The sequence below is a fragment of the Desmodus rotundus genome, chromosome 10 (genome assembly GCF_022682495.2).
Source record: "Desmodus rotundus isolate HL8 chromosome 10, HLdesRot8A.1, whole genome shotgun sequence".
In the NCBI taxonomy this organism is placed as follows: Eukaryota; Metazoa; Chordata; class Mammalia; order Chiroptera; family Phyllostomidae; genus Desmodus; species Desmodus rotundus.
Window position 1 is genome coordinate 113,176,477 of NC_071396.1, and position 27,418 is coordinate 113,203,894.

At 57.0% G+C, this 27,418-nt stretch overlaps 1 protein-coding gene and 1 long non-coding RNA gene across 5 annotated transcripts in view; one reads left to right on the forward strand and one right to left on the reverse strand.

The window, feature by feature from the left end:
• NFATC1 (nuclear factor of activated T cells 1) overlaps positions 1-26,890 on the forward strand; it is an 89,721-nt gene extending 62,831 nt beyond the window's left edge. For all 4 annotated transcript variants that reach the window (XM_053912450.2, XM_053912453.2, XM_053912451.1 and 1 more), the window contains one exon: positions 25,058-26,890. In XM_053912450.2, coding sequence (XP_053768425.1) covers positions 25,058-25,107 — 50 coding nt within the window. In that variant the 3' untranslated portion in view covers positions 25,108-26,890. The remainder of the gene's footprint in view (positions 1-25,057) is intronic.
• On the reverse strand, positions 15,115-19,564 carry LOC123478688 (uncharacterized). Its single transcript, XR_006653978.2, has 3 exons — positions 18,200-19,564; positions 16,823-17,325; positions 15,115-16,052 (listed from the first exon to the last, which is right to left on the reverse strand). It is a non-coding gene; the product is annotated as an uncharacterized lncRNA (long non-coding RNA).
• Positions 26,891-27,418: the final 528 nt, after the last annotated feature.

Below are 27,418 nucleotides of genomic sequence, written 5' to 3' on the forward strand. Positions count from 1 at the left end.
CTGCCTGCACCCCGTCCCAGTGTAGGGCAGTCGGCCCGCATCAGGCGCCTTTGGGGGTGGGGGCGGGGCAGAGGGACATCCCGGCAGCACACGGTCCCTGCACTCCTGGGTCCTATCCAATCCCGTCAGCTCAGGGAGAACAGGCCCTGCCACATCTTCTGCTGCCCCCTCTTCCCAGGAGGCTGTGAGCTGGCAAATGTTTTTGTCCTGTGAACGCTCACCTCTCCACCTGGTAAATCTGCAGCCTCCCCCCCCTCAGAGGTGTCCCTGGAACTGAGCGTCCCCTCCTGTGGGGCCGACTCTAGGCCCACCGCTGCCCTCAACAACCTCAGAGGGTCCTCACCACCCAGGAAGTGGTACCAGGCCCACGGCCGCGGGCAAGACAAGAGCAGCTGTGACCCTCCCTGTCACTCCCCCAGCGGATGCTGGGCTCCAGTTCTGGAGACCCTGCCTCTGAATGCCATTGACACACCTGCACCCCTGTGTCAGGGCCCCCATACCTCTCACCTGCGTGGTGGCAAAGAGGCTTTTAGCAGGTCATCTGGCCTCCATTCCCCCCAGATACTCTGCTCACGCTACCTGTGAGCTCAGCACTGTGGTCTCGTCACTCCCTGTCCTTAGCCTCCCGTCCCAGCGGCACACACACTGGCCTGGTGGCCTCAGCTGCCCTCCCGTGTGCAGGCCCCATGCATGGTCCTAGGCCCCTGAGCAGAGGGCCCGCGGCCCAGCCCAGTGCAGCTCAGGCACAGAGGTCTGTCACCTCCGCTCGGGGCTGCGTTGAGGGCCCTTACTCCCACGGAGTCTCTGTGGTCCCCGGCCGTGACCCACAAAGCTCCGCAGCTGCAGTGCACGTGAGCCCAGAGACATACGTTTGGGGTCGATATTGGGACCGAGCCTGAGGCCGCCCTGGACAGCAGTAGATGCATTTCTGCAAATGCAGGTCTTTTTCACGCCCCCACCCCACACGTGAGAACCGGGGCTTGTTCATCAGTGAGAACCACACAGGGAGAGCCTTGGAGCCGAACAGTAAACGCTGGCCTCGGGCCCGTAGGGAGACTCTGACCTGCCCCCATGGAGAGCAAACCCTTCAGAGCTGGCGGTGGGTGCGGACAGCTGACCAGCCTCTGCCCGAGTCCCCACTGGGCAGCCCTTCCGGAGACCGAGTCCTGGGACGCAGCTTCACACCCACCAGGCTGCCCCCAGTGGGGCGCCAGGCTGGAGTGGGTCCCGCGTGCGGGCCTGCCGAGCCTGCCCTGTCCCGGCCGTGGGAGCCACACCTTGTCTGGTCTGGGCACCGTCCCTTTCAGGAAAGCAGATGGGGTGCTTCTTGCAGTCTGAGCAGCTAGGGCTCTCAATTCAGACTTCCTCAATTCAGCGTCCACAAGAGGTCACTTTTTAAAAGATTAGTTTTACAGATCTCCAGTTATTCCAAATGCAGGTTTTTGTAACGTGTCATCAAAGCTGTGCTGGAGGATTTCTCCGCTCGCTGTGGAGAGCTGGGTGGCGAGCGTGCGCCCCGCCCCCCGGGCAGGGGCTGGCCGCTGCCCCCCTCCCTCGGAGCGAGGGCCCTTCCGCCCCGTGCACACGCCCATGTGCCGTTCATGGGTCCCTCGTCTGTACGTTCACTGGAAGCCTATCCTGGACGTGACAGGCACGCATAGTGAGTGCCAGACTTTATGTGACGGGGCCCCACACCCCTGCTTTGCTGCGACGGAGCCCCTCCCTCAAGCTTTACAACTGGAGCAACGGCTCCCAAGGTGCTGGCTTGTCTGCCGCCCAAGCCCCTGTTGTCACCTCGCCGCCCTGCCGCTGCTGCCACCACCCACAATCGGCCCTTTCAGCTCCTCCAGGAGCCCCGGGGTTCCCAGAGGCTCGATGTCATTAAAACAACAAGCAGGTGGGCCGGGCGGCCGGGGCTGCGAGCCCCCCGCCCTCCTTCCCTGAGCTCCGGCTGCGCAGGGAGACAACAAAGGGTTCCCTCGTGGAAAGTCTTACTCAGCTGGCGCGGTGCCCGGCTCGGGGAGTAAGAGGCCTGTGTTAGGTGCGGAGAGCACATGGTGGCGATGACGTTGGGGATGCGCTGCCACACAGCGTGGAGGAGAGGGGACCCACCCCACAGGGAGCCCTTCAGGGTCTGGCCCAAATGTGCGTGGACGTCTGCCTGGCCCCCCGCGCCACCCAGAGATGGGCATGTCTGTCAGTGAGGGGGGGGCCCAGCGGGGTTACAAACAGGGAGACCCCACAGGGGGCAGTTCATGCAGTTGCCAGCCCGGTGCGGCTGGCTGTGCAGCTGGACCTCGTGCTGCTCCCGCCCCGGCCGCCGAGAGCCTCGAAGGGCCACGCACGGCAGGGCCTCCGCGTGCCTGTGCCCCAGACGTCAGAGTGTCTACACAGAGACTTAGCCCTGAGCTCCCAGGGGTTGGACAGACGTGCAGACATGGGCTTAAATATCTCAGGGTTTGTCTGGAGAAAGCCCGCCATCACCGTGCCCCGCTGGCCAGCACAAGCGAGGGTTGTCCTGCTCTCCCGGCAGAGGCTGTGACGAGCGCAGCTTTCCTCGGTGTCTGGGAAGGTGTGTGTTCGTGTTGCAAGCCCGTTGCCATGGACGCCAGGGCAGCAGCAGGTGCTGGGGAAGGAGTGGAGAGGAGGGGTGCCCAGCACGGTTGTCCATAAACAGGGCGCTGTGTCCGCCCAGCACGGTGATGTCAGTGTGTTCCTTCCCACGTGGGGTGGGGGTGTGCAGGGAGGGTTCAGCTCACATGACCCCAGAGCTTCGGTGCCTACGAGGTGCCGGGCACTGTGCTTGGCTGCCTGGTGCACGGTGAGCACTGGATGCCTCGAACCACACGCACTGCATCGCCGGAGGCTCCGGCCCCCACTGTGTTCTCCACACTGGAAAGACAGTGGTGGGGCCACGTTCAGAGGACTGGCCCTCCGTCCTCCCTCAGGGAGAGGCCTTCCCCGGCCCCTTCTTTAATGCGAGGGCCATGCGAGGTGGTCGCTGCGAGGGGAAGAAATGGGGCGGAAAAAAAGGAAACAAAAGGAACTGGGGGGGTCTCGTGGGGCTTGGACGGGCAGCACCGTTCAGCAGTGTCTGGGGCTGAGAACACTTGTCACCGAGCAGGAAGAGGGAGTGGGAGCTGACCTTCAGATACGACTGCAGGTGGGCAGGTCGGGACTGGTGTGTGGCTTGCCCTTTGTCACGGGGCCTCTGAATGGCAGCACAGCGTCCGTGTGCAAGCCCTGCGCAGCGTGGTGCCAGGGCTGCTCGGGTGCAGACGCACCATTTCCTCCCACAAAGAGGCGCACGCCGCCCCAGGAGCCCCGGGGTGGCCCGGTCTTCATTTCGGATCGGCGTGCAGCGTCGCTGGGGCTCTGCGTGCGCTGTCTCCAGTGCGCGTTCTTATGGGCGGCCGTTCTTCACACACACTTTGGCGTCTGTGGGCCGGCGAGCGGCACGCACCGCGCCACTGGAGTGCAAAGCCACAACACAGGGCGTGTGCAGGCACAATGGCCGCATTCACGAAGCCCAGCTGTTGACAGGCCGTCGGGCTCGCGTCCCGTCGGGGCGAGCGGTGACCAGGGCGGCGCGGGCTCTGTCTGCATCTGTCGGACAACTGTGTTTTCACAAGAGCGGCCAGGGCCCCGTAACCGAAGCCAGGCGCTTGGCCCCGTGCCCTGGAGCTGCAGGCGGGGCGCCAGCCGACCAGCCGAACACCGCTGCTTCAGAGTGACCCTGCTGACGCAGAAGTGTGCTCTCCAGCGTGGGCTCCTGAGCAACAGTGCCCCCAGCTCACGGGTGTCCGTCGGGTCCGGCAGGGAAGGACATAGACGTCGGTGATAGCACTACTCGCCTCCCCACCACGGCTGAGAGTGTCACTCCCTGGCCGAGGGGACTTGACGATGCCGAGACGGAAAACCCAGACGGCAGCCACAGCTGTCGGTGCGGGCTGCAGGGCCTTCGGGGCGTCCCAGAGGGGCTTCTCAGGGTGGTCTGTCCGCTCGCGCATCCAGCCTGAGACCCGCGCTCTGGGGCAAGACGGCCAGTGTGCCGCCCACCCGGCAGAGGAAGACTGCTGAGGTTCAGGCAGAAATGTCATTCGACTTGCTCGGCAGAATCCCAGTTGACGAGTGACAGACCCAGGGACATGGCCTCGACCTGCCAGCTCTGATTTCCACTGCCTCTGCTCTGCAAAGGTTCAGCTGAATTGTCGAATATTTCCCCACTAGAGACACTGTCAGCTAAGGCTCCAGCCCAGAGGTTTTCACGTTGAGTTGGCCTTTCAAGCTGAGGAGGAGTGTGGTGTATATTTTTCTTCACCAGAGAATTCCTGGTCATTAAGTGAGTCATGTTTGGTGGCTCAAGCAGGACAGGAGGGTGGGTGGGACTGACAAAGGGTTGGTGAGAGGACCTCAGTGAATCCCTCCCCCCAGAAGCAATAAAACTACAGACAAAACTCTCAAATCAGTGATCCCAGAATTGGGGGATTAACCGAGGAGGCACGCCAAGTGAAAAGCATTTATTCACCAAAAAATGGGACCTTGGAGAAGAGGGGGACCCGCAGAGTTTTAACCTGGGGTACTGCTGCCCGCCCCCAGCTCCATGGAGTGTGGCGTGAAAAGCAAGCAGCTTGCTTCACAGACAGGGAAGGTGACGGGCCTTTGGGGGGCTCCGTTAAAAACCCTACCCCACAGCGCAGCCAGTGTCTTGACTGGCCCTGAAGCTCCCGGGAAAGCCTTGTTCCTCAGGCGTCATCAGAAACAGCAGATGCCGGAGTCACACTCGTGGGAGCTGCCCCCCCACCCCCCCTGCCACAGGGGCAGGCAGGGACCAAACAAACAGGTGACCACGAGGGAGTGTGAAAAACCCTGACGTGTGTCCGGGGACCCAGAAGACTGCACATGTGCCCATAGGCATACACACACTCAGGAGAGACCTGGGGAAAGAGAGGCCCCCATCCTTCCCCTCTGGCTGACCTTGAGACCCCGAATGCACACAGGTGAAGGCCAAGGCCGACAGGATTCCCTGCCACACACAGAACCCCTGGACAAGTACCCTGACAACTTAAGGCGTTTGAAGAAACCTTCCCGCTGATAGCTGGTTGGCTATTAAACCACGCTCAACTGAGGGTGACCCCTGGGGAGCCAGAGTTAAAATAAAGACAAGAATTTTTTTAAAGGGAGACAGAGAACTTAGTGCCACGCAATTAGTTGAGAAGAGTCACTCACCCGGTAAGCAGCCACACAGGGATAAATAGGGTCCACATAACAGGTCTCAGGAGAAGGGCTGATTGTGCTCCAGTATATTACCTGGAATGCCCAGTGTCAACCAACAAGTTATGGGACATGCAAAGAAAACATCTCTGAAACAGGGAAGAAAAGCAACCCACAGGCAACAGACTGTTGTGTCCCCAGAGGGCTCAGGTGGTGGACTCAGTAGCCATGGCTTCAAATCAGCTGCTATAGAGCCTTTCAGAGCAGCAAGGGAAGCCACGTGGAAAGAAATAGAGGAGAGTACGACAGCTGTGTCTCACCAAATAGAGAATTTCAATAATGTGGCAGAAGTACGTCATTTAAAAAAAAGCCACGTAGAAATCCTAGAGTTTAAAAACACAATAAATGGAATGAAAAACTTGTCTGAGGGGGTAAATGACAGACAGGAGCCAGCAGAGAAAAAAATCAACAAAGTGGAAGGAAGGTCAACAGGCAGCCGAGTCTGAGGAATAGAAGGAAAAAAGTGAAGAAACACGAACACGGGGACGTCATAAAGCACACAGACATCTGGGTCACGGGGATCCAGGAGGAGACGAGAGAGAAAGGGGGAAAAAAAACTTGGCAGAAATAATGGCCCACATCTTCTGAGTTCGCTGAAAAACATTATTTTACACATCCAAGAAGGCTGGCAAGTTTCGAGGGCAGTCCAAGAGTTGCTCCTAGACGCCGTAACCGCACTGTCAAAAGTCAGAGAAAACGGGACAGCGCTGGAAGCAGAAGACAGACACGGGCCCCCGCGGGCGCCTCTGGAAGCACAGCCGACTCCCCGCCCCAGGGCCGGGGGGCGGGTGCCGACATCACAGGAGGACAGCCCTTGACCGCAAAGTCTGCGTCTAGCCTAACTGGCCTTGAGAAGGGGACATACAGCTGTCCCCAGAAAAGCAAGATGCAGAGGACGAGATGCCAGCAGACCTGACCTGCAAGAAGCCCGGAAGGGGTGCTTTCAGAGGGCCGGATGTAATTGCAACTCCTTAACAGTTAAGGAGTGGTTCCGTTTAAACGGTCCTAAAGTTATTTCAGCCCTTCGAAGGCGACCGTAGGCTGATGTGGCCCCCCGGTGACAATGAGTTTGACACCCCTGCTCTAGAGGAACTGTTAAGAAAATAATTTAAAAATATAAACACAACAAGAGCAAAAAGACATTTAAATGAGACACCAGAAAATACATATTTAACACGAAAGAAGGTGGCCGTGAAAGATCACAGGCACCACACCCACTGCGAACAAAAACAAAACCACAAGTCGTGAAAAACAAACGCCAGAACGGCAAACGGAGGTCGCGCAGGCAGATCCCCTTCAATGTAAGCGAACCGCACACTCCAGTGAGAAGGCGGAGCTTGTGAGCGTGGGCTGGAAGAACCCACAGCATCCAAAGGTACGCTGTCTGCAAAGAATGTCCTTCAGAGTAAAAGCGTGGAGAAGTCGGAAGTGAAAGGGTAGGAAAGATGTACCACGCAAATAGCAACCGAAAGAGACCCGGAGAAGCTCTTCTGGGGTCGGACAAAGCAGAGTTGGGCCCCCCGAATGTTACTGCAGACAAACAGCACATTTAATAGCGAGTGGAACACGAGTGGAGCAGAAAGATATGGCAATTATGAATGTATTTGCACCTAACAACAGAGCCCCATGATACATGAAACAACAACTGGTAGAACTGAAGGGGTAAATTGAAAGACAATTAAAAACCAATAGCTGGGGACTTCAGTAATGGATACAATAACTAGACAGAAAATCAGCAAGGAATAAAGCAGCGGAGCAGGCCTGTCCACCAGCTCAGCCTGAGAGGCGCCTGCAGAGCCCCCCACCGGGCGGGTGCGGGGAGCCTCTCCAGGACAGGCCCCAGCCCGGCGGTACAGCGGGCCCGGCTGATCACGTGGGAATTAATTATAGAATCAACGTGGTCCCTACCAAAATTTCAGCAGATTTTTCTTTTCAAAAACTAACAAAAGGATCCTAAGATTTATATGGAATTTCAAATATCCAGAATAGCCAAAGCAATTTTGAGAACAAAAAACAAAAAACCCCAAAGTCAGGAGGCTCACACTTCTCAGTTCAAACCTCTGTGCCAGCTGCAGTAACCGGCTACAGTAACCCAGCTGCAGTTACCGGCTACAGTAACCCGGCTGCAGTTACCGGCTACAGTAACCCGGCTGCAGTTACCGGCTACAGTAACCCGGCTGCAGTAACCGGCTACAGTAACCCGGCTGCAGTTACCAGCTACAGTAACCCGGCTGCAGTAACCGGCTACAGTAACCCGGCTGCAGTAACCGGCTGGTTATGGCAGATCACCGTTACGGCAGTTACGCACAGATCTGTGGAGCAGAGTGAGAGCCCAGAAGCAAGCCCTTGTATTTATGGTAAACTGATTTTTAACAGACATGCCAAGCCATTTACTTGGGGCAAAGGACAGACTTTTAAACAAGTGGTCCTGGAACAATTGGATATACAGATTAAAAAAGAAAGAAAGAAAAGAACTTAGATTCTTACCTCCCACCATCCATAAAAAATGAAGTTGGAATTGATCATGGAATTAAATATAAGAGCTAAAGCAATAAAACTTGGGAGAGAACATGTGAGAAAAGCCTCCAGTCCTTGGATCAGGCAATGATGTTTTAGATACGACACCAGAAACGGAGCCCCTAAAATTAAAAAGTTGATACGTTGGACCTCATCAAAATTCAAAATGTCTGTGCTTCGAGCGGTGCCATTAAGAAAACAGAAGACAAGCCACAGGCAGGAGGGATGTGTCCGCCAAACACGCATCTGATAAGGGGCCTGTGCCCAGAAAGCTGCATCTCCACAGTAAGACAGAACTCAGACCAGACCTGGGCGAAAGGCTTCCGCAGACGTTTCTGCAAAGAGACACATGAATGGCCATGAGCTCAGGAAGACCTGCTCCCCGTCCTCGGTCACAGGGATGTAAATGAAATGCCAGCACAAGGGACACCGCGCTGCTTCCCCACGGCAGGGGCGGGCTGCCGTGGCGGGGGAGACGGCAGCTTTGGAGGCGGATGTGGAGAGATGGGAACTCTCACACAGCCTTGTCATTTGGGCGAAGTGTCGCAGATGAAAGGAAGACTGACCCTCCATCCCGCGGAAGGTGTCTGCCCGAGGGACGTGAGCGCAGACGCCCATGCACACTGCACACAGACCTGCCCTGTGCCCCTGGTCACAGCGGCCGAGCGCTTGGAACGACCCAGACGTCCAGCGCCCGGGACGGTCATGCCGTGGAGTGTTATTCAGCCAGAAGGCGGGACAAAGCACTGATTCCTGCTGGGATGGGGGCGAATCCTGGGAACACGATGCCAAGTCCAAAGAGCCAAACACGGGAGACCACAGACTGCGTGGTTCCTTTTGATAGAAATGCCCAGAAAAGGCCAATCTCCAGAGGCAGAGACCAGCCTGGTGCAGGGGTGTCTCCAAGGATGGGCCTGGGGCTGCTCCTCTTCAACTTAAGGAGTGTTTAGGGTTCAGCTGGGTATTGCCGTCCGCTCAGTGCGCCTGTAAAACGCAGCGCACCAGAGGGGACACTGCGCGCGTGGAGATCGAGGCCCGTGTGTGTCCTTTTCTACAGGGCGGACACGCGGTCCCTGGGCTCCCTTCCTAAGGAGCGTTAGAAGAAAATTCAAAGTCTGTTTTTCCGTGATGAGGGCACCGTGCTGATGGCAGAATTTCTCCTAGGGAGTAAAATGGGTGTGCCTCTCGGTCTCTGGCTGTTTAGTTGAATGAACGGTTGTCTTTTTTTTTTTTTCGTAAAGATTTTATGTATTTATTTTCAGAGAGAGGGGAAGGATAGGGAGAAAGTGAGGGAGAGAAACATCTGTGTGTGGTTGCCTCTCACAAGCCCCCTACTGGAGTTTGTGCCCGCAACCCAGGCACATGCCCTGACTGGGAATCGAACTGGCGACCCTTTGGTCCTCTGGCCAGTGCTCCAGCCACACCAGCTGTCTTTGAAGGGGGGACGAGGTGACATGAACTTCTCTACCTGTTGCTGCCGGCAGGCTGGAGGTTCCCTGTCGCGTTCCTGTAGGTGGGGCACATGGAATTTTGAGTCCCTTTACCTTTTGCAGTTTGAATTTTGAAGCCTGGTTCTTCCTTGCTTCCAGATTATAATGTAAAGAACAAAGACAGCCTGCTCCCCCTTCTGAAACATCCGCCCTTATCAGGCCCAGGGACCCCGCTAATCACAGCCTGATACTTGGGACAATAGGCCAGTCAGCGGGCCCTCCCTCCTGAGCACAGTGACGGCTCCCAGAGCCCAGGGGCTGGTTTTCTTTTGTCTCCAACCAGGGCAGACAGTGCAGGCTGCCGTCACCGTCACCGAGGTGGGCTGGTGGGCGGTTATCGGCCCCCAGCCCATCCTCTCTCCCGCCCTGGGGGGGAAGGCCTGCCTGAAGCCCTATCAGGCCCTCACAGCTGCTGTTATTTCAGATACGGCAGGAAGCAGCGGGCCCTGGAAGACAGGGGCAGCCCAAAGCCCTCAGCCACATCGAGAAAGTCTGTGATTTACGTGAGGCCCTGGCTGCGATCCAGCCCGTTGCGGGAGGGAAAGGAAAAGGGGCAGCAGAGACGCTGTCTGGCCTCGCAGACATGGTGGGGGGCGGGGTGGGGGTGCTTTGCCATCGCCTTGGGGCCCCGGTGAGCCCCGGCAGCTGGGCCGCCAGCTCCCTCTGCCCTGCGGGGCGGGACCCACCCAGGGCAGTGCCCCCTGGTCTCCTCGTTGGATGGCCTCCTTCACCCTCTCTGCACAGGAAGGGGGTGGGTCTGCAGTTCCGTGCGGCGGCGTCCCGCAGGTGACTTCCACAGGGCTGCACTCTGCATCTGGAGGTGTTCGAGGCCGGAGCAGGTCCGTGCACGTGACGTGCGGGTCTCTTCCCGCTCAGTTTGGCCCGGGCGGCTCAGAGCTGTGTGAAGGGCGCCCCCTGTGCATGGGCGACCGGCTGGCCACCCCACTGCCAGCCCTGTGTCAGCCCTGGGACCCTGCGGAGGAAGGGGCCCAGATACGACAGGGGCTGCGCCAGGGACCAGCTAGCTAGCATCTGCGAGCGTTTAGTGAGAGAAATTACACTTCAGGACATTTCCTCTTCGTTAAGGCCCAGGCGGGATCGGTCAGGGAGGGAAACGTTCCGGGGTCACGTGTCGGGGCTGCCGCGGTCCCCGTGGGGAGAGCCGCGCTGTTTGCTGCTCTTGGCGCGGCTCCCGCCTTCGCGGCGGCGAGCTCACAGTTGCCTTTCTGTGCACTTTCCTTTTTTTCCACAGTAGCTGTTGCCAGCACGCCGTAAACTACCGTATATCACTCCGAGTTAAGAACCTAAACTTTAAAACAAATTAAACTCTTGTTGACATTGTAATAAAAATCAGAATGGGACCGAGCAGCTCAGCAGACGCGCACTTCAATTATTTCTGTGGATTTAAGGTTGTTTGCGGGGATTCCCAGACTCCCAGCACAGCAGAGTTATTTCCTCCTGGCAGACGGCTGGAGGGCGGTGGCCGCCGCTGGCCCGGGCCCCCGGGGGCAGGAGGGGGGCGTCCCTCTGTCACCTGAACGTTTGCTCCGGCCTCCGCAGGAGCGTCTGCAGCCACAAGTGAAAAATCAGTCACAGGACAGCTATGGGTGGGGGTGGGGCATGAGTAGGTTTTTTAATACGTTCTCATTCAAGAAAGGAGCTCAAAGAATGTATGTCAGGGCTTGTCTGTCAGTCAGGAGTCCTTGCCGGTTACGGCCACGTTTCCAGCGCACACCTGACCGAGTCCCTAGAACTTGGACGGAGGGCCCCTCCCTCCCCCTTATCTCCATCAGCACAGGAGCCAGGAGGTTTGATATGCTTTGTGCAATCTCTCTCGCTCCCTAAGAGGGAAATGGTGGTTTCCACTGGATCGAGTGCCAGCTTTCCACCCTGCGTGCAGCTTCCTGCCGTGATAACGCAGACCAAAGCCTCGCACAGTGGGCGACGGATGGACGGACCCTCGCTCTCCGGAGCTGCTGGGCTCCCGGGAGCTTCGCTGTGACCCGGGCTTCCGAGGGGGCCTTTCCGAAGCCCCTCCCGGCCCTGCCAGCCCGCAGCTTCCTCCTCGGGCGGGCGCCCTGTTTTCTCTGGTCCCAGGGCCAGGTGGCAGCAGGCCCCATGGCCTCCGGGCAAGTGAATGCCGATGTCCACTGAGCACGCTCCTGACCGGCGCTCCCCTCTGTTGTCCGCCTTGCTGAGTCTTCAGAGCCCCAGGTCTCCTGGGCGCACGAGTCGCTGAGACGTGGGTGGCCTGGCACGGGGGGGGGGGGGGGGGGGAGGCTTGGAGAGCAGTGGGGTGTGAGCAGGAGGCGGTGCCTGCTCCCTCGCCATGTCCAGTGCTCTTACCAAGTGGCAGTTCCCCTCAGTGCCGCTGGTTAGAGGAGCCCACTGGTGTAGAGTCGCTCACCAGCCTCATAGCCCGGCTCATCAGGTCTTCGCACACACGCATGCACACACACACGTGCATGGGGAGTTTTTAAGGCATTTGGTAACATGTGCATTTTTGCTCTTGAACGTGGAAGTGGATTTTAAAAGTCCTATAGCTTGTGGAGGTGCAGGATGTTGACCCCAACTCCTGAACTGTGCTTCAGGGCCCCTTCCATACCGTCTGGGTCTCTGTCCCCTCCCAGCCCCAGTGGCCTCAGTCCAGCGGCAGCAACGGGTTCACTGGCCTCCCATCCGATGAACATCGATGGCTCACAGGTGTCTCCAAATCACTCGTTTTCCACAGAGTCAGTCTTTCCTCTGAGGCTTCTTCGGAAAACAAATTTAGACAAGCCAGCATAAGAATTAAAACCACATTTTCCAAACAGGTAGCTCATAGCCCCCCGGAAAGAAAGACCTGCGGAGGACAGACACCACGCAGATTCCCAGGCAGTAACCGTGCCCTTCGGCGGGGGGGGGGGGGGGGGGGGGGGGTGTTCCTGCACAGGGGGCGGGGGCGTCATCCAGCTTCTTCCGCAGCCAGAGAGCGGCCACGTGTGCAGGTCCCATGCTGAGTTCTGGCTCCGCAGGGCCGTGCGGATGCAGAGCAAGTCAGGTCCCTGACCCCTTCAAACTCTAGTGGGTCGAGAGAGCGAGGCAAACACTAGGGCAGAATCTAGGTAACAATTCGAGAGGACAGGGCGGTGCCCCTGTGCAGTGCCTGGCCAGATGCCAAGGGAACTGAGGGGTGATGGTTGGAGAGAGCCTGAGGGACCAGGGTGGGGTCAGAAGGGACTTTGAGAGGAATCAAGACCAGGGCCAAGGTGACGGGCTGTCTGCTCTGCACCTGAGCAGGTTTCTCTGCTCAGGCAGGAACAATGCTCAGTGTCACTCCAGGAGAGCGTCCCTGGTTGTCAAGTTTGGGAGCAGATGGCGGAAAAAATTTTCCCCAGAATGTGGGAGGGTGTCCCTGGCTGCACCACAGTCCCCTGTTGGTGACCCCGGGCATCCTGTCCGCATTCAGGAAGGAAGTGCAGCTGACGGCTCCGCCCGTTCTGTCCAGGGCCGTCAGCCACGCCGCCCCAGCACCTGTGCTGAGAGGTGGTCTCAGGGGTCCCACCGGGCTGCTGGTCTGGGCACTCGGCGGGGGCACGTCCCCGTTACCGAGAGTCGGTGCACGTGTGTGCCGGCCCTGCGGATTCGGTGTAGGAGGACGGGAGCCCCTAATGCACAATTAGCAGGACCTAACGGCCTTTGCACAGGCTGCGCCTCCGTGACACCGGGTGCGCTTTGATGAATTGCTCATTACGTGCGGTGTCGGAACAGCTTCTGTAAAGATTAGTAATTGGATAATCAATTCCAAAATTCCATCTCGGGTGTTTCTTTCCACTCCAGGGTCAGTACGTCCTGGAGATTATGGGACCTGTCTCATTTGCCTGTGGTTTTCGGACTCGGCCTCGCCTTCCTTTCGTTTTCCAAATTAGGGATTTTTAAGGCGGGCTGGCCAGCTGGGGGGCTGCGCACACTTCTCTTCATGCCTCCTCTGGGTTTTCTGTTCAGACCTTTACGGAGGGAAAGCACAGGCTCTGTGTTGTCGGTTTTGTCCACGCTCATGAGTGCAGTTTTTACCCTCAGCGGGCACTCGGTCTAGTGGGGGTGTGGACAAGCCCACGAAAGAACCACGCAGCGAGGGTGGGGCCCAGAGGGATGCCTCCAGCACAGAAGGGGCACCAGGTGGCCTCTCTTCAGGTGGGCGGGAGAGACTGAGAGCAGGTTTCGGGCATCCTGGGTGGTGGCTTCACAGCTGGACTACAGGGCAGGGTGTGGGGTACACCTGGCTGCCGCTGGGTTGGAGCAGACTGCGGGGCAGGACGAGACAGGTCTCCCCGTGGGGGCACACGGGGCTCTCAGGGACAGATGTCCATCTCGGCAGCACTCGCTCGGGCAGCGAGTGGGAAAGAGCGGAGGTTGCCCGGAGTCGAGAGCCAGTGGCAAGTGGGCTGTGGACGCAGTGGGCCTGGGGCAAGTGGATTCACGTGGCCGGCTGTGTGCAGGACCCCCAGGGGGATAGGCAAGATCTGGGACCTGATGTAGGAGTCCAGAGGCAAAGGCAGCCTCGGGAAGTGGGGGCGTGCAGGGCGGGGAGCTGTGAGTGGGGCTCCGCCAAAGGTCCAGGCAAGCCCTTGCTGGAGACTAGTGGCCCAGGCAGAGTCTGTGAGAGGAAGTCCACGCCCTGGGGGTTGCAGACCTGCGGGGCGTCTGCCGCAGAGTGAGTCAGCCGCAGTCGGCTCTGGGACCCACCGGCTGGCCGTTGACCTCCAGCCCCCAGGTGAGTGCCCGGCCCTTCGAGAGTGGCTGTCACAGGGCCACGCTGCCCCCTGCAGCTCCACGGCCACGTGGCAGCCTCAGCCGCTCCCCAGCCTGCACGTCACTCCGCCCTGCATGCCTCAGCGTTTTTAGGCGATCCTCAAACCTCAAGCAAATGTCCCTTGTAGTGTTATGTTTCCAATTAAAAACACAAAAACCAGTGCAGAGTTTCGTCTCGAAGACTTGAGTGAGGTTTGGGATGTTTTGACGTGGAGCAGCACGAGAGAAGGGAATTAAGGGCAGGATTCTCCTGAGGCACAAAGCGGCCTCTTCTCTGTGTCTCCTGGCTGCCCCCACAGCCCCCCACGTCTCAGACCTTTGTGTGGGTGCGGATCAGATCTGGGGCTCCTGTTCAGATGTTCCAGTTTAGTGGGGCCTGAGAACCCGTGTTCCTCCCGGACCCACGTGACACGGCCGGTCCCCAGTGTCACGAGGAGCAGGGGCAGCCCCAGTGCCCTCTGGGTGTACTGAAGGGCCAGGGCCAGGATGCCGCTCGACACGGCCGCACCCTGGTGTCCTCTGCCTCTCCTGGGTGCCCAGAGAGCTGGCCAGACTTGGGGGCTCACCAGCCAATCGCCAGCTTCCCTCGGGCTCCAGTGTCTCTCTGGAGATAGTGTTGGTTTTTCATTATGAAAATTGCAAACTTCCCCCGGAGTAGCATGAATAGTGCAATGGGTCTGCACGCCCCTCACCCAGGTTCAGAACCAGGACGGCACGGCAGGGCACCCCTACTTCATTGTGTCCTTCAGCTGTGGCTACCGAGACAGTAAAAGTCAGATCCCAGACCTCCTGCCTTTCCCCCCACCCTCCCTCAGGCACACACATCTCGGAAGTGGCCGTTTTTCTCCCCGGTCACCACTCAAGGACTACACCTAACAAAATTACTAATAATCCTTTCCTAAGGTGAGGATTTTGTTCAGAGGCCCATTTAAAGACAAGGTGTGGTTTCACTTCCCGTGAACTCAGGAACGGGCACTTCCTACTGAACAGCACCTTCTGACCCAGACCTGGCACCTGGTGGGTGGCCCCGAGCGCCCAGCTGGCACCTGGTGGGGCCGGGCTGCCCCAGGTCTGGTTGGCCGTGGCGGCCCTCTCACAGCCAGACTCACAGCAGCGGCTGGCTTTGACCATCCCCTTCGTGTCCCATGGAGAAGACAGCAACACTTTGCTCTTGCCTTTGACTTTGAGTCCCCCCGAGCTCGCACGTGAATGGCCGGGAGAGAACCTGCCCTCCACAGCAGCGGCGGAGGAGGCCCACCTGCCCTGACCAGCTGCAGCCTGTCCCTCTCCAGGCCCATTTGGGTTTTGTTGTTGTTGTTTTAATTAAAGGAGCGTTTACGGTTTTTATTTTTTCAATTCTGTCAATTCTGTTCGACTAGGAATTGTGCCGTTTGGGGGGATGTGTTTTACAGTGTCACAAAGGGAGCCCTGGAAAAAGGCTTGTTGGCTGGTTAATGATCCCAGTGAGCGATGGCGGAGCGCGCCTGGCACAGATAAACTGATGGGCAGGCGATGTGGCCGGCGCACGCCTGGGCGCCTGGCGGAGGGAGGCGAGGAGGTCCGGCCTGCGGGAATGCCCGGTCACGTGGCTGCCGTCCCCACGGGTGCTGGAGTTTCCACCCAGGGCGTTTGCATTATTTGGAGAATTCAGGCTAAATAAGGAAGCAGCACCGAAGGTAGGAAAATTATTCTGTTTTAATGGCTGGCAGTCCCGTGTAACAACAGTGTTCATCAGCCAGCCCCACATCCAGGGGGGAGGGTCATGTTTTATTAAAACTGTGACTTATTGTCAGTCAGTCCCACCGCTGTCCCACTCTCTCCTTCCGAAAATAGCAGGCCCCGTGGCAGTGGCTGATTAGGATTAAAAAGATAAAAATAAGTGAAGGCTGAAATAGGTCCAGGACACCCGAGGTAACACGAGAACTTACTTTTTAATGAAACTTGAGAAACTGTATTATTTTCCACTGCTTCGCAAAACATCTTTGAAAAAAAAGCAGAAAGTGAAATAGTTTAGTGATGTGGCAACTCTGCATTTTCAGAGTTACAGTGGCGGCCGTGCCCTCGCGCCACGTCCCCCGTCGCTAACGCCCAGGCCGAGGCGGCACCCGGTGCAGGACGTGCCCGGACAGCAGCCCAGCCGCCGAGGGGGCCGTGGTGGCACAGCCAGCCCCCAGGGGACTTTGGACCCAGCACCCCTGGGGAAGCAGCAGCTACTGACGGCAGACTTCTGAAGATACCAAACCCACATGAGAGAGACCACTTCACTTTCCTCAGCACCCCCCCAACCCCAGGGCCTCTCCTCCAGGGCAGATGCACTGTCCCCGCAGAACAAAAGCATGTGCTCCGCCCCCTGCTCTCATCTCTAAATCGTGGCTGTAAGTGGCTCTAATCCTGGAGTTACTACCTCCTCAGCTCACACCGCCTGTAATTCCTTAAACGAGGACCAGCGGAAAACATGAGCACTGGTCTTCCCCGGTCCACCGAAACCCCAGACGCGTGGGGGTCACAGCTCCCTCCCACCCCACCCCGGGAGAGAGTGACAGCTGTCCCAGAATCAGTGGGTAGTGTCCAGGGTTAGGACAGCCAGCAATGGGGACCCTTCCCAGAAGCTGGTTCTCTAAGGACAGATTTGGCCTGAGATATTTCTGGTTTCCTGTGTCCACCTAAATTATTATGCTCTTAGGTTACAACACTAACTTTAGCTAAAGGTGTATTTTCTGGGAAAGTTAGAAAGTACTTGTTAAAATTACCTCCAAGTTCTAGGAATGAGAATGTCCTTCCTGTTTTGTTTTGCTCCTCAAAAAGCTATTTTGGCTTTTCCTTAAAAATAAAAACATTTATGCCTCGGGCCCTGTGGAGACGCTGCATCTTGCTGCCCCTCGGAGGGTGTGGAGGAGGAAGTCAGAGCCGCTCTTGGGCCGAGTGCGCTTCTGAGCAGGTCGTCATCGGGCTGCCAGCTTCCGTAGAGAGTCCGCGGGACAGGGGGCAACGTGGGAAGGGTCCTGTGTGGACCCCGTAGTGGGATCATGAGGCTTGTTTGTTTCCCACATTGCTTTGGCTTAAAGGGCAGTGGTGGCTTTTAAAAAAGTAGTTCTTTTCATGGAAAACCAGCACTTTAGCCGGTTGCAAAACCAGGAGCAGGAAGACAACAGTGTCCCTGCCGGGCTCGCTCACGAAGGGGCAGCAGACAAACACCGTTCGGTTTTTAAACTCCCTGGTTCAGCTGGTTTCCTTCGTGGGGCCAACACAACTACTGAAAAAGAGGGAAATGCTGTGAAGTTTGTATGTAGTTGAGCCAATAGGCACCTATGTCAACAAATACGGGGGTTTTTTTTTAATTGGTAAATGTATGATTTGCAAAGCATGGTCCGTATCCATCTTAATTTAAAAAAAAAAAAAAGGCAAGGAGGACACGACGGCCGGGTTAGACTTGGGAACCAGATTTCTTGTTCTTCAAGCCCAAACCCAGTCCCTGAGGAACTAGGATCAGTGTCTGTGGGAAAACCCACCTAGAAAGTTCTAACGCCTTCCCCTCTTGGCCTCCCTGCCCCAGAGCCCACACCTCTGGCAGGGCACGCGGGGGCCGGGCGTGGGGCCGCGGCTCTGCCTGGTTGTCACTCCGAGCTGTGTCCGAGACGGGCCGGGCCGTGCTGCCGACTCCGTGTGGCGGAAATGAAAACCCGCAGCAGCGTGTGTCCTGATGACAAAGGGAGCGTGTGCCCGTAGGAAACAGGGAAACTAAGCGCAGCGGCACAGCCCCGCCTCGCCCGCCATCTCCTGTCTTTTGTGAGAACCTGTGCGCCTCATGGTTGGGCTCAGACTTTGCATTAATTTCAGACCACTGTCACTTTCACTCACGTGCCCGACGATTTTCATCTTTTTCCGACAATCAGTAAACTGAAAGTTTACCAGAAAGTGCTAGGGTGTGCACACACATCTTTTCTTGATAGAAGCAGGTGATTCGAGCTTTGATGGAGCATTTTAGCAATTGCTGTGCCCTTTAGAAAACAGGCCAGAGGCCAAGGAAGCCGCCAGCCTGCAGCCCCACCCACTCTGCTGGCATGTGCGGAACTGACTGCCCCGCATCCCACCCACAGTGGCCTGGTTCCCCCCTCGATGTGGCTTACCTGCTGTGTGACGACTGGCCCGCCTCCTGCCCTCTCTGGTCCTGTCTTCATAATGAGAACTGCGCCCCCTCCCAGAGAGCTGGGAACAAGGCCCTGGAGCTCGCGTGCTTTCCACTCCCCAGCACATGGAGCTCTGATCTGTTTGTTTCTCCGTCTGTGACGACTGAAAAGTCCCCGATTCAGAAAGCAGAAAGGGGTCTTGGCCAAGCCTGTGCTTCCACAGATGGGACCCTCAGGGCCACCCTGTGCGGGAGCCTCATCCCATGGGGCTTCAGCGGCAGGAAGGGAACAGGACCTGGTCTTGCAGAAGCCCCGTCTCCTCACAGCACGTGCTCAGGGCGCAGGGACCCTGCGCCGGGGCTTCAGAAGGACGGCCACAGGCCCCCAGCACTGGCCGCTGGCTCACACTTCTCTGAGGGACGGTTGGAAGCCTGTGCCACAAACACAGGCAGAATGCAGGTCTGAGGAAAGTGGCAAAATCACAAGGTTTCAGGAGTTTGGTCTCAGAGTTCGTTGGTTGCCATCCAAGAAAGTGTCACATGGCCCAGGCACCATCTGGACCGTGGGACGTCAGGCCGTCTTTGAGGTCGAGTGCACCTGGACATGCTCTCTGTGGTTCCTGTCAGTTTGGGGGGTTGCTTTTCCTCCGGGGTCTATTTCTACTTTAAGTCTGGTCACCTGACGTCCTGTGCTTCTGGGGATCTAAGGGGCACACTACCTGTCAGGGCCTGGGCTTCCTCCTCCTTCAGGTTCAAGTGACACTGTCGGCCCCTCATGCCAAGTCCCTCCACACAGAAGCACCCTGTCGCTTCCTCCCAGAGAGCAGGGGGCAGGACAGTGGGTGACAAAGCCTCGGGCAGACGAGATCATGGTTGCTCACTGCTGTTTTCAGACCCGTGCAGACTGCGGTCAGCAGCCTGGATCCCTGGGCCCTGCCCGTCCCGACCGGCCAGGAGGAGGCCTGCACAGTGGGCGGCCACCACGTCCGAGAGCACTCACAACGGCAGCGTGCCCCCGTGGTAGGGCTTCCGCACGGTCCCGGCCAGGCCTCCTCCCACCTTTCCCATGAGAAACCGCGGCCCCAGGGCCTGGCGGGTGGGATCTCTGAAGGAAGCCTTGGTGGCGTGTGGGCAATCTCCCGGCCCCGAGATCTGCCCTGGGCACTCGGTTCACTTGCCATTGGTTTCAGAGCAAAGGAAATGCTGACGCGTCCTGTGTTCTCACAACGCAGCGGAAAATGGGTGATCGGACAGGCCCCACGCAGTTCCTTTGGTCGCGTCCCTGTTTTCCTTTTTAACAAAAAATGTTTGAAGACATGACCAAAGAGGAAATGTTTCTGGCTCCAGCAGGACAGCACCTGTGTGTGTGCGGTGGTGGCAGTGGGTGTGGGTGGTTGGCTCTTTTGGAGAGAAGCTGCCCCAACAAGGACGTGCTAGCTGTGCCCTCATCTTCCTCCCCTTGCAGACCTCGCGTCTGAGAGCTGAGCAGGCGAAGCCAGCGAGGACCAGACAGAGGGGACAGTGGTGGTGGAATGAGGAAGGGAGGGGACAGCAGGCACAGGCGCCAACAGCAGCCCTGTGTCCATCCACCTTCGCGGCATCAGCGGGGGACCCCGGCCATGGCTTTCAAGCCCCACGTGACCTTCCTAGGAAGTGACAGGCACAGTCTGGACGCGCGCAGAACCGCCAGAGGAGGGGGTGTGGGCTGGCGGCTGTGCTCTGGTCCCCAAGTCCTGGCCTCAGCCTGCTCGCCTCTCAGCTGAACCCTCCATGGTCTGTCCAGGACAGCACTCGCAGTCACGGTTTCTGCCTTTCCTTCCTCGTAGGGAGGGTCCAGAGCAGTGGCTGCAAGTGCTGAGAAGCCTGGGGGCTGCGTGGGCTTTGGCTGAGTAAGCACTTTGCTCAGTCCTGCAAATGGGACTTCAGATCCTCAGTTGCTTTTAGAAACCGGGAATTCAGGAAGGTGGGGAAACTTCACCTAAAAGCTGGGCGTTGAGAGGGGCAAACACAGTAAACGGTACTCAGACTCGGACGGGCTGTGCTCCATAGTCATACAAGACCCGTGGGTGGAACTGAGAGACGGACTCGGATATTTCACTGCAGTTCGCGGCTTTTTGTCAACTTTTCCAAAATCGCACTCAAAAAGAAGAGACTCCTATGAAAGTACAAACATTTACTTTAAAAAGGACACTTCACCTTCGTTTGCACAATTTGTGAAGAGCTGAGAGGTCATGTCATCCTAGGAAGAATTTAGTTCCTCCTTACAGATAATGTAAGTACAGGTAAAAACCTGTACATTTTAGCCTTTGTGCTTAAAAAGAAAAGCTGTTTCCCTTCCACTCCATTTCAGATGTGTACGCAGAGGTGGACTTGGGTGTGCGTGGCACACACATCCTGCGCTCGTATCCCCGATTAGACCAGGGCTTCAAACCGCCACAGAAGTTTTAGAAAAAAGCAATAGTTTCCACCTGAGGAGCATTTTAGAGAAAAATTAAATATAAGGGAAAAACCCTTCTTATTAAATCCAACTGTGGTGTAACAGCTCACCACATCCTGTTGAGGGACATCTGACATGAGGCAAAGCGAAGGTTCCGCTTTCAGGTCTCTGACGAGCGGTGAGGGTCACGTTACCTGCAGTTCAAAATACTTGTATCAAGAAAAACCTTGGTGTAGGTGGAAAAGCTGAATAAGAAATGGAAACTATCAGCAGAGAGAAGACATTGTGGGAAAGCGTAGGTGTCATCGACACAACCACATCAAAGAGAGAGCCACTCCCAAAATAGCCCACGTGGAGCCCGGGCGGCTGTGGGCCACTGTGGACTTGGAACCATGACCTCATGGAAGAGAAATAGGAAGTTGTGGCCGGGAGGGGAGTGGGGCCAGAGGGTCCCATGCCTTGGTTCTCAGCCCAGCCATCAGAGAAGACACTTGACCTTCAGCAGGCCTTCCCTGATGTGCTCTTCGTCCCTCTGTGACACGGGAGCCGCTGGGGCTTTTCTGACCGGACTGTAGCTCAGCCTGCGTCGACGGAAGAGAGTGGGGCTCTGCGGTCGCCCACCCTCCGTCGTGTAGACAGCTGTGCGGGGCGTCGTCCACTCTGCAGCATGTGGTTGTCCGTCTTGGCTTGCTGCCTCACACGCCAACCCCGTGGAGTGCTTAGGGAAGGTCCCGGAGGGTGTTTGCGCCTCTGCGGTGGTTCTTGAGTAAGTTCCCAAGACGTCTACAACATCGTGATCCCAGCTTGATATTCCTGGGCTTGGCCAAGGCAGGGTCTGATGGCCCAGCACTTCCAACCAACGCATTGTTGGGAGGGAGGCAGGGACCACGACGATAGACGAAGAACTTTGCGCGCTCGATGGTCCCTTCCAGCCTCCTGACTCTCCTGACGGCCCCAGGGGGGTCGGAAAGGAGGGTCGGCACCAAAGTAGCCATGTGGTGGGAATGAGGGCCCTGGATAGCTCAGGACACGCTGAGTGATTTCCCCACTCCCACCCACTGTGGGTGCTCCCACCAGGTTCAGGTGCCCCCGTGGGCAGTAGGGGAAGCCCACTTCTGAAGTTTCTTCCCCTTTTATCTTGTCGAACAGATGTTATTTTCCTGTGGTCTGTGTAGACTTGAGGAACTAGAAGATTCTAGCTTCTTTGCTTACTGCCTCCCCTCTCTTCTCCATCATTATTACACCCAGGGCTCCTCTCTCAGTCCCCATCGTCATCACCCCACAGACTCCTTCCCAAGACCTATTCTTTCTACCCTAGACTCCTCCTCAGTTCCCAACATTGTTACCCTGCAGATCGCCCGCCCAGTCCCCATCATCGTCACTCCTCAGGACACCCTGTCAACACCTGTCATCAGACGCCCTCGGGCCTCCCTCCTGACCCCCGTGGCCATTACTCCTTGGTCACCCGTCATTATCACCCCTCAGGGCAGCCTGCAGTTTCCCGTGACTGTTACCCCTCTGGCCTCCCTCCATTTTCACATCATTATTACCCCTCAGGACTCCCTCTCTGTTGTCCTCATATTACCGCTCAAGCGTCCCTCTTAGTCCCCATTCCTATTACAACACCGAACCCCCCCAATTCTCACAATTAATAAACTTCAGATACCCTTCCATTCCCAAAGTTACAGCCCCTCAGGCCTCCCTCCTAATCCTCATCATGACAACCCACCAGGAGTCCCCTTCCACAAGCATCCTGTTCCAGCTCAGGCCACCGCCTCTTCCACATAAGGACTCATTTCAGGGCTCCTCCTCCATCCGCATCACTATTCCCTGTCAGGGTTCCATCAAAGTCCCCGTTCCTATTGCCACGCAGGCTACCTTCCATCACGGTAGCCCCTAGGGATCCTAGTCAGTCCCGTAATTATGACACATCAGGCCTTCTTTGGGTTTTCCATTGTTATTTCACCTCATACGCCCATTTTCCTATTTATTATGGATCAGGCTTCCCCTTCATTTCCATCATTATTCCCATCCAACCTCCCTCCTATTATCCACCGTTACTTCACCTGAACCTTTCTCTTATTGTCCTTCATTATTAGCTTAAAACCTCCCTCCTCTTCTCCATCACTACCCCCCCCTCAGCCTCCCTCCTCTTCTCCATCATTACTCTCCCTTGGCCTCCCTCCTCTTCTCCATCACTGCTTCCCCTCAGCCTCCCTCCTCTTCTCCATCACTACCCCCCCTCAGCCTCCCTCCTCTTCTCCATCATTATTGCTCTTTATACCTTTTCAACCTCCCTGTCACTTATCAGGTTTGTGTTCTGGGGCTTGATCAGCCTTGATTATTGGGTAAGAATTGAAACCCAGCTCTTGCTGTGGGGCCGTCACTTCCTGTGGGATCCTTCTTACAACTGACTTGCCCGTGGAGTGTCCGCTCCCGGGTGTGTCGCGCTGGCGCTGGGTTTGCCCTGGGTTGGGACACCCCGGTGGCCTTCGTTTCCACCTTCCCGGGGCCGCCGCCGCCCTGTTGCAGGATCGCTGACTGAGCGGTTGCCCCGTTGGCCCCACCGCTGCTGTGCCCGTGGCCGGTGGTCAGTGCAGGAGTGAATGAGACGATGGCCACGAAGGCTACCGTGGGCCGCCCAGGGCCGCAGAAGCCGGCGTGGGGTGCTGTGCAGCGCCGGGGTGCGGCCGCTGGCGTCTGTCCCCCGCCCGGGGACTCCGCTTTCTGCGCACAGGCCCTGTCTTCCTGAGTGTGTGCACACGCCGGCCCGGGTGAGACGCCCGCGGTGCAGTTGGCCCTTTGCTCTCCAAGACATGACATCGTAGAAGCTCAGGGCTTCTGGTTGTTTTTGTTAAATGGTCTTTGATGTGGCCGTGTTCTGCCGGACACAAGTCGGACATGTGCCTCTCGAGCAAGCGAGAGTGTGACCAGTGACATGGGGAAGAAGGGCACCCTCCCCTCGTGTCCCGGGCACCCGTCTGTGCGTCAGGAAGCAGCTCGGCCCGAGGCCTGGGGCAGAGGCCAGGAGAACGAGGGAGAAAGCCGCCCCGGGCTGGTGGCGATGGCCCCGACCTGGGACCGTCGTGGGAAGGCTGCCTGCGTGCCGCTGAGGAGCCACCCCGCGCACACTCCCGGACTAGTGCTGCCCTGAGGGCTGGTCTGAGCTCCGGGCGTCATTGTGCCCCATTGACAGCTGTGAGGACCCCCCAGAGGAGGGAGAGCCCCTCCCAGGGCCTCCCGGCCGTCCCTTTGCCACCTGCGGAGACGGTGGCTGCATGTCAGGTGGCTGTATGTCACATCCGTGTCTCAGGCAGGGTCGCAGTGTGTCCTTCGCAGGTGGGTGGGCGGGCGGGCGGGCCAGGCAGCAGGGGACTTGGGCAGCGGGTGGGTGCCAGGGCCCTGGGTCCAGGCCAGGCCGCACCTTTGGGAAGAGCCAGGGTTTGGGGATCGCAGCTCGGGTTCCTGACTGTGAACTGGTGCCAGTGAGTTCTGTTATCAGGTCCCATGACACAATTCCTGGTTCCCCTGACCGTGTTTTATTATTGTTATCCTTGAAAACAGTCGGGGGGTGGATGTGAAAAGGGAATTTAGGGAAGGGAGTGGGGGGTGATGAAATGCGCACCGACTAATTGCTCAGGAAGCCGCCCTGGGACAGGCCGGGGCCTTTGCAGAAACACATGGAGTTTATCTGGGCAGCAGAGGGAAGCCCGGCAGTTCCGTGACGTGAGCATGTGCTCCCCACCTCCAAGTTCTGTCAGGAAAGTGACCGTGGTGACACCTCCCTGGTGACATTTCCCCTATCTGGATGCCCATCGGGGATGGAGGGAGGGGGTATTGTGCAGCTCGCTCACGATGGCCTTTGCTCATTTCCTCCCCGGCTGCCAAAAATCACAGGCTGATAGTGGCCACGGACAAGGAAACAGAGACGAAGGAAGAGCCCCGACAGAGGGGCTCCCACCCCCCGGTGTCGGCCCTTTTTCTCAGACTTGACGACGAGGCTGAGGGGCAGTCACGAGCATGGTCTTCCCAGAGGTGCTTCCATGTGGGTGCCAGCTGTTAGTGTTGTGAACCCACAAACCGCTCAGCGGTGCTCGCCTGCCTGGAGAAGATGCCCCCAGGACCCTGGGGGAGCCCGTGGTGCACAGGGACGGTGGAGGCCGGCTCCCAGTCCAGTTTCTGGTCAGAGGAGCGACTGTACAACCACCGGCACCTCGGTCACAGCAGCCAGGTCCCGGGCAGCTGCACTGCTGGCTCAGGACACCTTGAGGACATGGCGCGAGGCGGGAAGGAAGCTGGTTCCTTTCACAGGCCGCACGCAACATCCCGAAAGCGTGGCCGACGGAATTTCTGGTGGCTTACCTACAGTTTTATGCAGAGCCGTGCTTCCCTAATGCGTTCTCTATCTCTGTTTTCTTGCAGTAAATGAAATAATACGAAACGACCTCTCCAGCACCAACACCCATTCGTAGTTGGCGACGTCAGAGCTTACTCAGAGGCCGCATGGTGTCAGCTCAGCGAGTGACTGTGGAGGTTCAACATGCAGACTTCTGACTGAATAAACGGAACACACGTGGTACCACTCAGAACTTCCAACTTACCGGAGATTTATTACAATACAAAGAAGTAGCTCTTTAACGGGATGGAAGGATGGAAAGAAGGAATGGAGGAAAGAAGGAAGGATGGAAGGAAGGAAGGAAGGGCCACTCCATCTTCTGAAGGAAAAGTCATCTCAAGAAGAAAATGAAGGGGTGGGGCAGGGTGAGTGCAGGAGACGGACCCGCCGAAGGCACGACCCCACCTGGCAGCCGACACCACTGGGCCCTGGGGCACCCTGGATTTCAGTGCTGGAAGTGCCTTGTTTAACCCAACCACCGCATCAGGGCATCGTAGGATTGAGCATTAAATTTGCTACCAGGAAAGTATTTGTAGGAGCAAAGCTATAAAAACATTTCATCGTGAGGCTTTATCAGACTTTGTGTAAATTAAGAGAATACTGGCTAGCTAGGCGTTGGGAGAAAAACCTGACACATGTTTCCTACTTTTTTCCAACTTTTCCTGGGCGGCTGAATATCCAATTTTGTTGCCTCATTCAGTGCATTTCAGAAATCTTCCAGTTTGTCATCTCAGCTCTTTCTAATATCTTTCCCTCCCCTGTGTTACTAAAACCATAGGATTGTTCATTGTAGCATGCTAGGGTTTTGTTTTTTAATCTGGCTTCGAACATAGCACAAGTAGGTTGAATAGCACAAGATAGGTTACTGGACAAGAAAAGAAATCTGTTCGCGACAGGACGGATGTTGCATTTGCATGTATGTACATATATAGGCACATATTTATGTATAAATAATAAATAACAGGTGGTCTTTGGTCTTCACCCAGCAAGGGCTTCCGAGCCAGCAGTAACCAGCATCCATTTGGGGAGGCGCATCGGAGATCTAAACCTGGCTTTTCAGTGACTTCCACGGGGGTACATCACCCCCGGCAGGTCTGGTTTTCTCATCTCGTGCAGATAACCGAGCACTTTAGAAGCGGGGGGAGGTGCGCTCAGAACACCCCGTGTTACCAAATGGCAAATTGGGAAGTAACTGTAAATAACATTACGAAGGGAGTGTAATATATTTGTTCAGCTATAAGATTATTATTTCACAGAAGCCTTATAACTCTGCTTCATGTAAGAAAACGATTACCAAAAGCAACGTTTTAACATGCGGCGACTGTAGTAGGTTTCAGATTAGCTCCTGTTAACAGGTGGGGTAGTGTAGGCTTTACTGCTGCGTTTTGTACAATTAACAGCTTATTACACATAACCAAAAAAAGCATGGTTGAATTGAAACACGTGTAACCCGATCCTTGTGCCTTAGGAAGTCACGCCCCCTCCTGGAGCCATCCTGAACTGCAGCCGTGGGTGCAGGTCCTTGGGTGAGAGAGCTCGCCCACCAGAATTATTTTTAAAGTGTTCTTCTGTGTGATTACGTCTTACTTTTTTAACTCACAGAAAAGAAACAAAACCCTGAAAGCCATATTGTCACATTTGCACACACCTGTGAAGAACGGACTCTATGGCTGCGTACCCAACGGCCCTGCTCCCCGCGGGCGTCCCTCCTGCCTGTAACCCCAGCCCCCACCATGCGTCTTGCGTCCTAGGCCTGCATGAAACATTTCTGATGGATGTCCCGTGGGAAGGAAACGTTTGACATTTGTGTCAGCTATCTTTGTAGTTAGGAAATAGATGCAATAAAGCAATACTTGCTTGCTGGACGCTCTGGGCTGAGAGTGAGTCATTCCCGGGGGGCAATGCGGCCCGTCGGGAAGCATGTTCGCGGCTGCAGGGACTTGCACCAGGGAGAAGTGCTCTGTGTCCTGCAGCTGTGCCGATACGATCGTCAGCCTGGAGGTGCGTCTTGCCGATGGAGCTCTTCTCTCTTCCTCCCATGTTCGAGGAGAGCCTGTCGGGGACGTGGGTGGGCGGTGGAGCCAGATGCTGTGAGCGCAGCATCCTGGCCTGTGGGAGACGGAGCACTCACTTGTGCCAAATACCTCTGCTCGGAGCAACCGCCTGGGCGAGGCCCGGGCCACACGCCCGCCCGCATGCTGTCTGACCGTCATTTCAGCGGGCAACTCGCGGGCAAACTCACCCCCTCCTCCCACTCCTGAAGCCGCCCCTCCCGCCCAAATCTCTCACTCAGCGCTGGGGGGAAGATAGTCCCAGTCCTTCCTAAGCCAAGTGTGAGACCTGCAACTGCCAGTAAATGCCGTCCCGAATTGTCAGAAACAGTATTT